Source organism: Ornithorhynchus anatinus, chromosome X1 (assembly GCF_004115215.2).
Source record: "Ornithorhynchus anatinus isolate Pmale09 chromosome X1, mOrnAna1.pri.v4, whole genome shotgun sequence".
NCBI lineage: Eukaryota > Metazoa > Chordata > Mammalia > Monotremata > Ornithorhynchidae > Ornithorhynchus > Ornithorhynchus anatinus.
The window spans coordinates 90,347,586-90,359,222 of NC_041749.1; the positions used below are offsets into that span (position 1 = coordinate 90,347,586).

The 11,637-nt window shown below is 57.0% G+C and overlaps 1 protein-coding gene across 1 annotated transcript in view; it reads right to left on the reverse strand.

The window, feature by feature from the left end:
* Positions 1-11,637, reverse strand: part of CELSR3 (cadherin EGF LAG seven-pass G-type receptor 3) — a 53,793-nt gene that overhangs the window by 11,975 nt on the left and 30,181 nt on the right. Inside the window, exons 15-30 of the mRNA XM_039910271.1 lie at positions 11,099-11,219; positions 10,601-10,784; positions 10,339-10,440; positions 9,995-10,009; positions 8,788-8,882; positions 8,311-8,520; positions 6,934-7,117; positions 6,262-6,408; positions 5,839-6,019; positions 4,950-5,117; positions 4,645-4,771; positions 4,175-4,381; positions 3,775-3,949; positions 2,645-2,757; positions 2,133-2,212; positions 1,766-1,892 (exon numbers count right to left, since the gene is read on the reverse strand). Coding sequence (XP_039766205.1) covers positions 1,766-1,892; positions 2,133-2,212; positions 2,645-2,757; positions 3,775-3,949; positions 4,175-4,381; positions 4,645-4,771; positions 4,950-5,117; positions 5,839-6,019; positions 6,262-6,408; positions 6,934-7,117; positions 8,311-8,520; positions 8,788-8,882; positions 9,995-10,009; positions 10,339-10,440; positions 10,601-10,784; positions 11,099-11,219 — 2,236 coding nt within the window. The remainder of the gene's footprint in view (positions 1-1,765; positions 1,893-2,132; positions 2,213-2,644; positions 2,758-3,774; positions 3,950-4,174; positions 4,382-4,644; positions 4,772-4,949; positions 5,118-5,838; positions 6,020-6,261; positions 6,409-6,933; positions 7,118-8,310; positions 8,521-8,787; positions 8,883-9,994; positions 10,010-10,338; positions 10,441-10,600; positions 10,785-11,098; positions 11,220-11,637) is intronic.

An 11,637-nucleotide genomic window follows, 5' to 3' on the forward strand; every position in this document is an offset into this window, starting at 1 on the left:
CCCCCTACTAAAATCCCACTCACTTGTAGGGTTGGTTGGGTGGGGGGGCCAGTAGTGGCCACCACTGCTCCAGTTAGAAATGATTTTAACTTTAAACATTGCTGGTAAGTGACCCATTTGAAGAGAGACTCCAAGTGAAGCCAGAGCATGGAACAGGCAGCTAGTTACTGTGTTTACACTACTTTACAATCCAAGGACCCCGGCAGCACTATGACTGAGAGCACCCCTTCTGCACAGGGCCGGGGGATGGGGTTGATTGGGATGAAAGGGTGGGGAAGAGAAATGAAATTTCCACCACAAATATCCAGAATTCCCTCCACAGGCTGCGGAGGCCATTATTGCTTCCCAGGGGCTCTCAGGATTGGGTCTAAGGCCAATTTCCTGCCTTAGTGATGCAGGCCCCGGTGCACTATAGTAGAGCCCTTAACAGGCCAAATTTCTAGGGCCCGGCCCAGTCCAACCCAGCCCAGTCCAGTCCTTCCCCAGCCCCGGGAGTCAGAGTCAATGCCGGGCCTGAAACTTGGCTAGACTCAGTGAGACCCGACCTCACTTCTGGGTAGAAGCTGCGCTAATCCTTCATCCAATTATGGTGGCACTAAAAGGTCATGGCTTTCTGGAAACACTGGTCTCCTCAGCCCCCACACTGGTCCAGGAGGCCCCAAATGGGGTGGAGGTGGCTTAGTACAGTGCTCTGCACACAGTAAGCCCTAAATAAATACCACTGATTGATTGAGGTGCAGGCCAGCCTGAACAGGGCCCCCCAAATTCTGTGGCCAAAAGCTGATCATGAGGGGCCCAGGAGGCTGGGAGTCACCTGCTTCCGCCAGAGGGCACCATCAGCTTGACAGTGGCAGAAAGACCCATCCTGAACCAAACAACGCTCCAGGCCTTGGACGTGACTGGCCACTATAGTGAAGTGCCATGGAGGCATATGATCTTGAACAACAGATACGAAGGCCATGCAAAGAAGAGCCGGGAGTAGCTGTGTTCCACCATAGGCTCAGGTACAGAAGCTGGAGTCCAGGTGAACTACCAGCTTCTCCTCTGAACAGTCTGGTTCAAACCTGGCTCTCGGCCAGCACCTTCCCTGTATGGGCCAAGGGGAAGAAGTTTCCTGAAAAAGCGATGTCGATTCACCTGGGAGCTGCCAGAAGTCATTTTCCAGATTTGGGATAAATGTTTCTCTCCCATGGGGGAAAGAACCTGGGGGCCCAAGGGGGCATGGAGAAACAGAGGAAGTCAGGAAAGGGTTTGTCAGAAAAATACGGGAGAGGCCTTTAGGTGAGGAGCATGTGGAAAACAGCCTCACTGGGAGATTCAGAGGGACAGGAAAGGCTGTGAGGCTGACATGACAAGGTGGGACAGATCTGAGCAAAGGAATAGGACAGGGGCTCAGGGTTGCTCCTAAGGAGCAGAGATAGTGAAGGGCAGAGGACAAAGGCAAGTGGAGTTGTACAGGGTGTAGTCCAAGGTCATTCTTCAGCCAGCACTCAGAAAATGTTAAATGATGGTTGTGGCGGCGATGGACAGGGCCGAGTTGTGGGCCAGAAGCCTGAGACAAGGGGACTGCTCAAAGCCATCCCCTGCCTCACTCAATTCCCCACCCTCTGCCGGCTCTGTGTGACTGAGCTAAAATGCCCAAGGCTAATCCACACTTCCTGTCTCCTTCCTCAAGTGCTGCTGAAGCCCGGAGGTCTCCCCTCTCCTCCCTTCCACCCTCCTCACGGGCTTCAGCCCCTCCAGGTCTGCAAGGCCAGAGAGTTACCTGGAAGCTGCAGAGGACAGTGTAGAGGTAGTAGAAAGCCAGGACGCTGTTGTTGACAGCCAGAAGGCCAAAGAGCCATGTAGTGCTAATAACTAGAAGCAGAACGAAGGAGCTTCGCAGTGTCATGCTGAAGAGAGACACAGACACACAGAGGGTCAGCCATAGAGACGAGATGGAGGGGTTAGAATTGGCAGTGAAACGATAATCTCGAGAGAAAGCAGGAGAGAGAAAATGTCCAGGAAAGGAAAAACCTACTCCCAGCCCAGTTCTGGAGGGCCCTAGGGTAGGAGGTAGTCTCCCATTGGCCACTGCCCAGGAGGTATTTTGTCTAGGAGGTTTCCCCTCCCCCTCTGCACCCCATACTCACAGAACTGACTTCTTTTTGGTCTCCTTCTGCCCTGGGGAGCAGGACCTCTTGGCCAGCAACAGGAACATAACCCCATTCATCTGCACATAGAGAAACGGATGAGATGCTACCCAAGTTGTCTTCTCTTGCCCTGACTCTCTAGTTCCTCACTCGCCCTAGGCCCGGGCCCCTGGCTGACCCACCCTAAGATCTGGTCTGAATGATCCCGGCCTGGAAAAGCACAAAGGAACAGGAGTGGAGAGATGGTTTGGGGGTGAGCAGTTAGTGAGTACGTGGGTATTTTTCTGGGTGACTGGGAGGAGAAGGAAACTCAGGGAGCAGGAGGAAGAGCCACAATTAAAGAAGACAGAGAAAACCAAAGAGAGACATCAACAGGGTGGCAATCTGGAGTTGAGGGTTGGGGGATGGAGAGTGAGTGGTAGGCAGAGCAGGAAATGAAGCTGAGGAAAAATGAGGGCTGGAGATTGCTGGGGATCTGGGGAATGGGGGGAGGTAACGAGGTGGGCTTTTACCACAATAACCACAGCAATGGGACCCGCAAAACTCCAGACCAGCTTATCATGGATGGAAATCCAGCAAAAATCCAGGTTGCCATAGCCTTCGGGGTCCAAGCCCACTGCCAGGCCTAGGAGGAGGGAAGATGAGTCAAAGAGATTGGCCTGTTCAAGAAAGATGGAAAGGGCAGAAGCAGCAGTGACAGAAACATCCAGGTGCGGCCCACAAACTGCTGAATCCAGACAGGGTCCTGAATCCCCAGCTGCTCCCTCTCCGAGCCTCTGACAAGGGTGAAAAGACAGACTTGATGGTCTTCTTTATGGGGTCCCAGCTCTGATCAGTTGTCCGGGAGCACAGACCTAGGACTCAATCCCCCTGCGACCTACCACCTTGACTATTTTCCAGATGTGACTTCCAGATAGAGGCCATTAGCAGAACCGTCCCTTTCTCAGCTAGGATGCTTGGCCCCTGGCCCTGAGCCCATTCTGGCTCAATGGGGTATATCTGGAAAAGTGGGCATGATTTGGACAGGGAAGGGGATGGCTTAGGCCCAGAGTGTCCAAAAACTTTCCTTTGAGGAGCAGGCTCATAAACAATTTTTCAACAGCGGGCCAGGTGAAAGAAAAAGACACCCACACACACACCCACACACACCCACACACACACAAGTGTGCACTTGCACACAGGCACAGACTAGGGTGAAGAGCCAGGACCGTATTGTCCTCTGTCCAGGGTGGGGGGTTGAAAGAGCGGAACTACTTGCCAATGCAGTAGTTCCTCCTTTAAATCACTTTCTCTCCCCCACCCTCCAGAATGAGTCCCTGGGGACATTGGTTCCGGGGTCCAACTCGGGGTCCAGCTTGGTCCCACATGTGGCTCTGCTCATCGACTGGAGGGGCGGAGCCCCCCCACCCCCACCCCCCAACCCTTGGCCATTGTTTGGCGGGACTGAGCAAACCCAGTGGCTGACCGTATCTGGCCCACGAACCATAGCTGGGGCATCCCCGGGTTAGGCGTTCTGCTGCCTGGAGGCAAGGGGATGGACCAGATGACCCCTCGAGACCCCTTCCAGCTCTAGGATTTTATGGCTCGATAGGGGAAGCGGCTGCCTCTGCTTCTGTTAGAGCCTTGCCCGCGGGGCACTTACCGGTGATGATGGCGGGCACTCCCCAGCCCAGGGCGTAATAGAAGCGCATGGCCCCGAAGTTGACATTGCGGGCTTCCGTCTGCATGCGGTAGGTGTGCAGCCCTTCCACAAAGAACCAGGCAAAGGTGCCCAGGAAGAAGTAGTGCAGCAGGATGGCAATCACTGTGCACAGGAACTGTGGAGAGGGCAGAGCCGTAACCCCGGGGCCCGCAGGCTACCTGGCTGGACCAAGGCCCCTGCTGGCCCACAGGTGGGCCCACCCAAAGGAAATAGGCCTTGGCCCTCCTGGCCCATCCCTGGTTCCAAGCTGCTGTGATGTACCAGCTCTGACCTCCAAGCCCCTTGGGGCCTCACTCTCCCTCCCCTTTCAACGGCTCCCTGGGCCTGGCTCTCCTCTCACCTGGTTCTCCGTGCGGTTGATGCCCAAGAGGAAGAGCAGCTCAGAGAAGAAGAGGGCGGTGGCTATGTTGGAATGAATGCCCCGCGTGTTGGACTTGAGGCCCTTCAGGCACAGCAGGAAGGAGATCGTGAGCAGCAGGGCCAAGAGGGAGATGGACACAGAGGAGTACGTCACCATGGCCAAGATCTCCAGGTCGCCCTCCAGCTGCTGCAGGAGACGTGAGGACGCGGGCGGTCAGGGGCCGAGACGGTAGGTCCCGTCCCGTCCCCGTGGCGTCCTCTGTCAGGACAGTCGTCGGAGACATTGTCGTTCAGGGGTCCCTCGGGCTGAGCTGGGAAACTCGCGGGGAAGCATCTGGCCGACAGCCAGCCTTGGGCCCCGCTGCCCCACCCGAGAGTTCCCTTGGCCCAGCTCTTTGAGGTCCCCCGTGGCTTCCCCCCCGCCATCCACCCCAGACCAGGCTGGGTTACCTCCCGTTGCGAGTTATCCATCAGGACCCCAAATGTGCCAAACTGGGAGCACTGGCAGCGCACGTGGGTGGTGTTCCTGTACACCAGTTCACAGTCCCTCGCCATCCAAAAGCCTGAAGGGTCCACCCTGCAGTCACCAGAAAATAGAAGCTGCCGCAAAGGGGAGAGGCGGGCTTCAGCCCACTGGGCTGTAGGACAGAAGAGGCAGAGAAGGGAGGAATGGGGAACTCAGGCTGCGGGGCATGGGATACACTTGCTGAAGCAGGAGGGAGAGGTGAACCCAGGGAAGTGGGGCTTTTGCTCACTGGCTGGAGTGATTCCACTGGACGCAAAGAGGCTTGCTGCGATTGGCCGTCTCCAGCAGGCGGAACTCCAGGGTGAGAGGGGGCTCCAGCGTGCCCTGCACGAAGGTGTGGTTGCTAAACACAGCCACGCTGACGATGGGAGAGTTCATGATGGGGTTCTTGGGGAGCCTGGAAGAGACAGTGAGGACCTTGAGACGAAAGGCACCAGGGAGCTCACCTCATGTCCCGGCCGGGTCCTGGGTACCTCCACCCTAGGGTAGGTGCAGGGGAAGGAGCAGCTAACTGTACAACCCCTCCCCCTGCCCCCACCCTTCCCCCTTCTCCCTCCTCCTAAGAAAAATCATTGTAATCATTATACTTGTGGCATTTGTGAAGCGCTTACTATGTGCCACGCACTGTACTCAATGGTGGGGTAGGTGCCAGTCGCTCACAGTCTAAAGTAGGAGGGAGAAGAAGTCTTGAATCCCCATTTTACAGATGAGGAAACAGCAGCCTTAGACAAGTTGAGCCCTCTAGATTGGGCAGGGAATGTGCCGACCAACTCTGTGGTAGTGTGCTCTTCCGAGTGCTCAATCCAGTGCTCTGCACCCAGGATGTGCTCAATAAATACCTGAAAGCTCATTGTGGGCAGGGAATGTGTCTGTTTATTGTTATACTGTACTCTCCCAAGTGCTTAGTACAGTGCTCTGCATACAGTAAGCACTCAATAAATACGACAATGAATGACAATGAATGCAACTCATCAACTGATTAAGAAACTTGCCCAAGGTCACCCAGCAGCGGCAGAGCTGGGATTTGAACCCAGGTCCTCTGACTCCCACCTTTCCACGCTAGGCTTCCATCTTCCCTGTCTGCTTCCTACCTTTTCCTCCACTCAGTTCCTCCATACCTGACGCTCCTGCGGTCCACGTGGTACCGGGCTGGGAGCAGTCCCCCTAGGGTGCGGTAAATGAGGAGGATGATGATGGTGACGGCTGGCTCTGGCTCAGGGAGCGCCTGCCTGGGTGCCGAGCTCTCCATCGTCTCATTGGCATCGCTCCCACTTGGTGTGGGCAGGGCAGAGGATGGGGCTGGGTGGCGAGGAAGGGAGAAGAAGAGCAGCACGTTAGGCCCATCCCTCTCCTTGGGTTCAGTGGCAAAGGCACGGTCCTGGACAGGAGTGCCAACTCCAGTGTTCCGGTGTTCTGACCGCCCTCTCCCTGGCACTCGGCTCCCATGGGAAGGGCAGCGAGCTGGAGGGCGGGAGGGGGCAGAGGTCGAGAGCCAGGGAGAGGGCATTTGACAGTGTCCTGGCATGAGGGGGATCTCTTACCTTCATCCTTGAGGGGCAGGAGGATGGAAGGCAACACCACGTGAGTGTGGGGGTCCCAAGCCGCTTGCCCCCGGAAAAGGCTGCTGTGGTAGCGGGGGTAACGCCTCCTCCCATGTGTGTGGTTCTCCATGCGGTCGATGCTGAGCACTATGGAAGGGCAAGTGGAGAAGGGTGGTCAAGTAGGCCACTGGGGTGATGGAGCAGGGGGTCCAGACCCCAACACAAGGTTCCTTAGTTCTGAGAGGCTGTGCCATTAAGGGCAACCCCACCCTCATGCACCCCCAATCCTGCTTCTACTGGCTTTCCTAGACCCACCACACCTCTGTAGGTCTCCCCCATCCCCCCCAGGCCTGCTAGCAGCCCCACAGTCTCCCATCCTTGACTGTAGCTCGATTGGACCAACCCCGAAAAGGATCATTCCACCTCTCCCCACCACCGGTCACTTCGGGAGAACCAGCAAGACTCCTGCCTCCCTCCTCCTGCAGCCCAAGCCCAGGATCTTTAATGATCACTTCAGGACTCTGATTGCCCGTCCTGTACGCTGGAGCACCAAGATCAGGGCCGACTCTTGGAAAGAGTGCCCGTTTCTCCCCTTGTGCGGTCCCTGGTCCAGTCCTCGCCCCTGGGTGGTTCGAAGCCCGCAGCCTCGCCCCCCTGGGGAATCCCACTCACTAATGTTTGGGGTGACCACGCCCACGGGGTTGAGGTAGGTGAGCTTCATGTTGCTGGCGAGGGTGGCCGTGTATTCCCGCAGCTGCTCCATCAGCCCCACGCTGCCCCTCTCGTTCTGCAGCAGGGCCTCCCAATGCTCCCGGTTCTCCGGGGCCAGCACAGCGCTGCCAGCTCGCAGCAGGTTCTGAGGAACAGCAGATGACAGTGAGGCAGGGGATACAAAGGGCCCTGCTCCCGGGATGACTCTGGACCTTTTTGTCCAGCTCTGCCCACCCCGGGACTAATAATAATAATGATGGTGGTAATTTTTAAGTGCTTACTATGTGCCAGACACTGTTCTAAGTGCTGGGGTAGATACAAGCTAATTGGATTGGACACAGTCCCTGTCCCACATAGGGCTCACAGTCCTAGTACTGTTTTACAAATGAGGGAACTGAGGCACAGAGAAGTGAAGTGACTCATCCAAGGTCATACAGCAGACAAGTGACAGAGCAGGGATTAGAACCCAGGTCCTTCTGACTCCCAGACCTGTGCTCAAACCACTAGGCTATGCTGCTTCTGGGAGACAGATGCCTGCAACTTGATTCTTCTGAGCAGGGAGGCTTATTCTAGCTGAGTTCTGACTGCATGCAGAGAACTGGACTAGGGGCTTGGGAGAATACAATATAACAGAGTTGGTAGACACGTTTCCTGCCCATCAAGAGCTTACAGTCACAGGTAAGCACGAGAAGCAGCGTGGCTCAGTGGAAAGAGCACGGGCTTTGGAGTCAGAGGTCATGAGGTCGAATCCCAGCTCTGCCACTTGTCAGCTGTGTGACTGTGGACAAGTCACTTAACTTCTCTGGGCCTCAGTTACCTCATCTGTAAAATGGGGATTAAGACTGTGAGCCCCATGTGGGACAACCTGATTCCCCTATGTCTACCCCTATGTCCCCCCTATGTCTACCCCAGCGCTTAGAACAGTGCTCTGCACATAGTAAGCGCTTAACAAATACCAACATTATTATTATTATTATTATTATTATTATTATTATGTACGTACCCCTGTGGGGCATAGACCTGATGGTTCTGACTACACCACTCAATGAGGAGCTATGACAGCAGTTCTGGGGGAAGTGGGTGTGGGTGTGTGCGTGCGTACACACACGTGTACATCAAGGGGATACAGGGCCAGATCCCTTGAACACCATTCCCCACAAATACAGTGGAGGACTTGGCTGAAGCAGTAGGTGAAGAAGGGTGGGACAGAGTTGAAGACCCTGGGTCGGGTAAGGAGGGCAAGCTGGAGAGGAGCAAGTTGGGGTGGGGTAGCCCAGCGCAGCTGGGGGAGGAGGGGCAGAGTCATGCAAGATGGAGCTGGGCAGGGTAGGCCCTCACCTCATTGAAGTGGGCATCTTGTGTGGCCGTGAGCCCAAAGCCGTGCTGTTGGCTCTCAAAGTTCATGAGGTGGGAGAGCAGGCGATAAGTGATGTGGACATCATTGCCAAAGTATCGCTCCATCTGGTCCGTCACGACCCGCAGCCGGTGTGCTAGCTTCTTGGCTTCGATGGTGTTCAGCTCGGTCTCGTTACGCTCCAAGCCCTCCAGCTGCCCAGAGACAGGGGAACCGGCCCTCGCCCCATTGCCTCCCGGACCGGGGGGCCCAACGCCCTCCCCCGCCCCCAACCCCCTCCGGCTCCTCTTCCCACTGCCCCTCCACCTAGAACCCAAGGTTTCTTCTCGTTAGATGGCTTCAGTGCAGGAAGAGGAGGGAGGGACTGAGCCAGGGGGACCGCAGGCAGTCGAGGAAGATGCGGGGAAGGCCATACAAGGGTAGAATGGCCCCAACTACGGTCTCCCTTCAGGGCCTCTTACCAGCGAGGAGAGCTCCTTGAAGGCCGGGGATGTGCAGTTAAAGAGGTCAGGCTCCCGCCAGCCTTTCTCCTCATCACAGTGCCGAACGGCTGCACCTGTGGAGGAAGGAGGGTGGCAGGATGGGGCCCCTTTCAGATCTGAGGCCTTGGGGACTTGCAAAGTAGCCCAGATGCTGGTGGCCCCAAAGCACCGGTAGCAGCCTCATCCCACCCCGATGGAACCGATCCACTTCAGCAGCGCCACCTGCAAAAGCAACCCCGCCATGCTAGGCATCCTCAGCCCCCAGCAGCTCGAACAATAGCAGCACCTTCCAACTCTCTCGATGACCTTCCCTGAATCAACAACCTTGGATTCCCCCAAGCCCCAGCTTTTGAGCAGGAGTAACAGCCCTGGGCTGCCTGATCCTCCTCCTCCTCCTTCTGGGCATCTCTCAGCGTTTCTGGAGTCTGAGGGAGAGGTGCCCAGCTCAGAGACCAGAGGAATTTTTCTGATTTGCCTTTCCAATCTGACTCCCTGCTGCAAGGACATGATCAGCAAGACAACTGTTCCCATTTCTCTGCTCCCATCTCTTCCTCCCCAAATGCTAAACAATGAATGATTCAGGGTGTAGCATAGAGGAGGGGCTCCCCAGGCCCCCCACCAAAGTGGCAGGCAGCACCCCAAGCAGCAGTCCAGAATCCCAGCAGCATTCTGAGACCCCAGAGCAGGAGGAAAAGCGGGGAAGACAGTGCCACAAGGAAGGGGAGGTGCCTGCTTTAGCCAAGGGCAGTGATCTATTTACATCCAGAGCAACAGAGCACAGGCCCCAGGGTGCCAACAGCAATGGCAGTCTGGTGGGGCAGAAAATGCCATTCCTGCCATAGCTCAGCTCCGGGGATCCTGAGTCCCTAGCTCATCGGGTGGTCCGGGCGTGGTGGGGGCCAGAGGTGGTAGGAACAGTAAATCCATCCCTGGCCAGGGGCTGTGTGCGTGTGTGTTGGTGTGTGTGTGTGTTGGAGGGTGGGGGGAGTTTCTTGGGGTCCAGGTGGAGAGGAAGGGACAGAAGGGAGCCGGGGGCAATCCAGCGTTAGCGACACAGTTAGCAACTCGGAAGCACTGGGGAAAGCGAGGGGGGGGGACTTCAGGCCAAGGCAAGGGGGAATGGAAAGCCACAGCGCAGCTGAGGGCACACAGCCAGGAAGAGGGCAGGATGAGACAGAGCCCTTACCTGCACCCCGCAAACCTGAAAAGGAGGGCGAGAGATGGGGAAGAGAAGTGACACGGTTAGGACCCAAACCACTGAACCACTCACACCCCATACTCACCCACGTGCGGCCAGGCCTCCAGACAGAGGAGCCTGGGCTCCGGGCTGGAATTGGGGCTCTCCTGGAACCCTTGTCCTGGCCCCCAGGACTCTAGCGCCGCCCCCCTCCCACCACCACTACTCTGGGTCGGTAGGAGCTGTGCGGACCTCCCCTTTAGATTTTACTTCCTCGGAGCCTCAAGACCCGACATCATCAACATCATCATCATTATCATCACCACCACCACCATCACCTTAATGCCACTTACCCAGGGATCCCTTAGGGCAGGGTACTGCAGCCAGGAGCCCAAACTTGGTCTGAGGCCACCACACCCCAGCTCGCAGGGTCTTGGGGCATCCGTCATAGAGTACTGCCAGAGAGAAACCAGAAGGCTAAGGGCCTGGGGCTGGGAGGGGCTGGGAGGGGCATCCCAGGACTCCCAGCAAGGACCCCTCCTACGAAGAGGCAGACCAAGCAGCCCAGACACCCCGCCGCTCTAGCAGCCAGGCCCCTGCGCCTGACTCACTCACCCTCACAGCCACTGGGCGTCACCTCCGCAAAGGGGTTGTCGCAGCTGTTGCACTGGCGGCCGATAACCCCAGGCCGGCAGTGGCACTGGCCGCTCTCCCGGTCGCAGGAGCGGGAGGAGGAGCCGATGGGGTAGCAGTCGCAGGGGAGGCAGGTGTCACCGCCCCGGGGTCGGTAGTGGAACTCCTGCAGCGGGGAAGGAGACGTCAAGGGCCTCTGGTGGGGTCAGGCCACGGGGGATTCACGACCCAACCCACCATCAGTCCGGGGTGGCTCTTCAGGGCCAGAGCTGAAGTTTCCCAAGATGGGGAGGGGGCATGGGTCTGTCCATCTCCAGGGAGACACAAGGTCTCCACCTAGTGAGGGAGAGCACGTAGGCTTTATCAAATCAACTGCTCTCTTTACACATTGCCCACAGTGCCACCCAGGACAATCATGTTGGGAACCCTGGGGTCACCAAGGTGAACACCACACCGCCTGTCCCGAGTCCCACCCCTCACCTTACAGTGGCACTGCCCATTGGTCTTGTTACAGTCAGGATCAAAGCCCTTGCTGACATCGCAGTTGCACGGTCCACAGGTCGGGTTGCCCCACCAGCCTCTCGGGCACTGCTGGTCCATCCTGAAGGAGAGCAAGGCGACCCCCCCCACCTTCTCAGTCCTGCCCGCCCACCAGCTTTGGGTGGGCTCAGACAGATGTCTTCTCTTTCAGGTGCTCAGGGCCCCACTCCAGGCTGGGTAAAGAGGGGAAGGGTAGGGGAGACTGATTGCTCATTTAAACAGGCTTCTTTCAGCCATATCAAGGAGCCGCATCCTGTTTAAAGGGTGGCCCTGCTGCAGGTACATTTTTGAGCAAAGGAGGGAACTGGCAGGTTGGACACTGGGTTTTTCAGTGCCTGTTGGACTCAGGTCAGATTCAAGCTGGAGAGGACCTGGTGGGGTTCAGTTGGGCCTCTAGATCAGGCCTATGCTGAGCTTCAAAGGAGAGACCCAGAAACCAAGCCGGCCTGATTCGGCCAGCCTGTCAGTCAGTGTCTCGT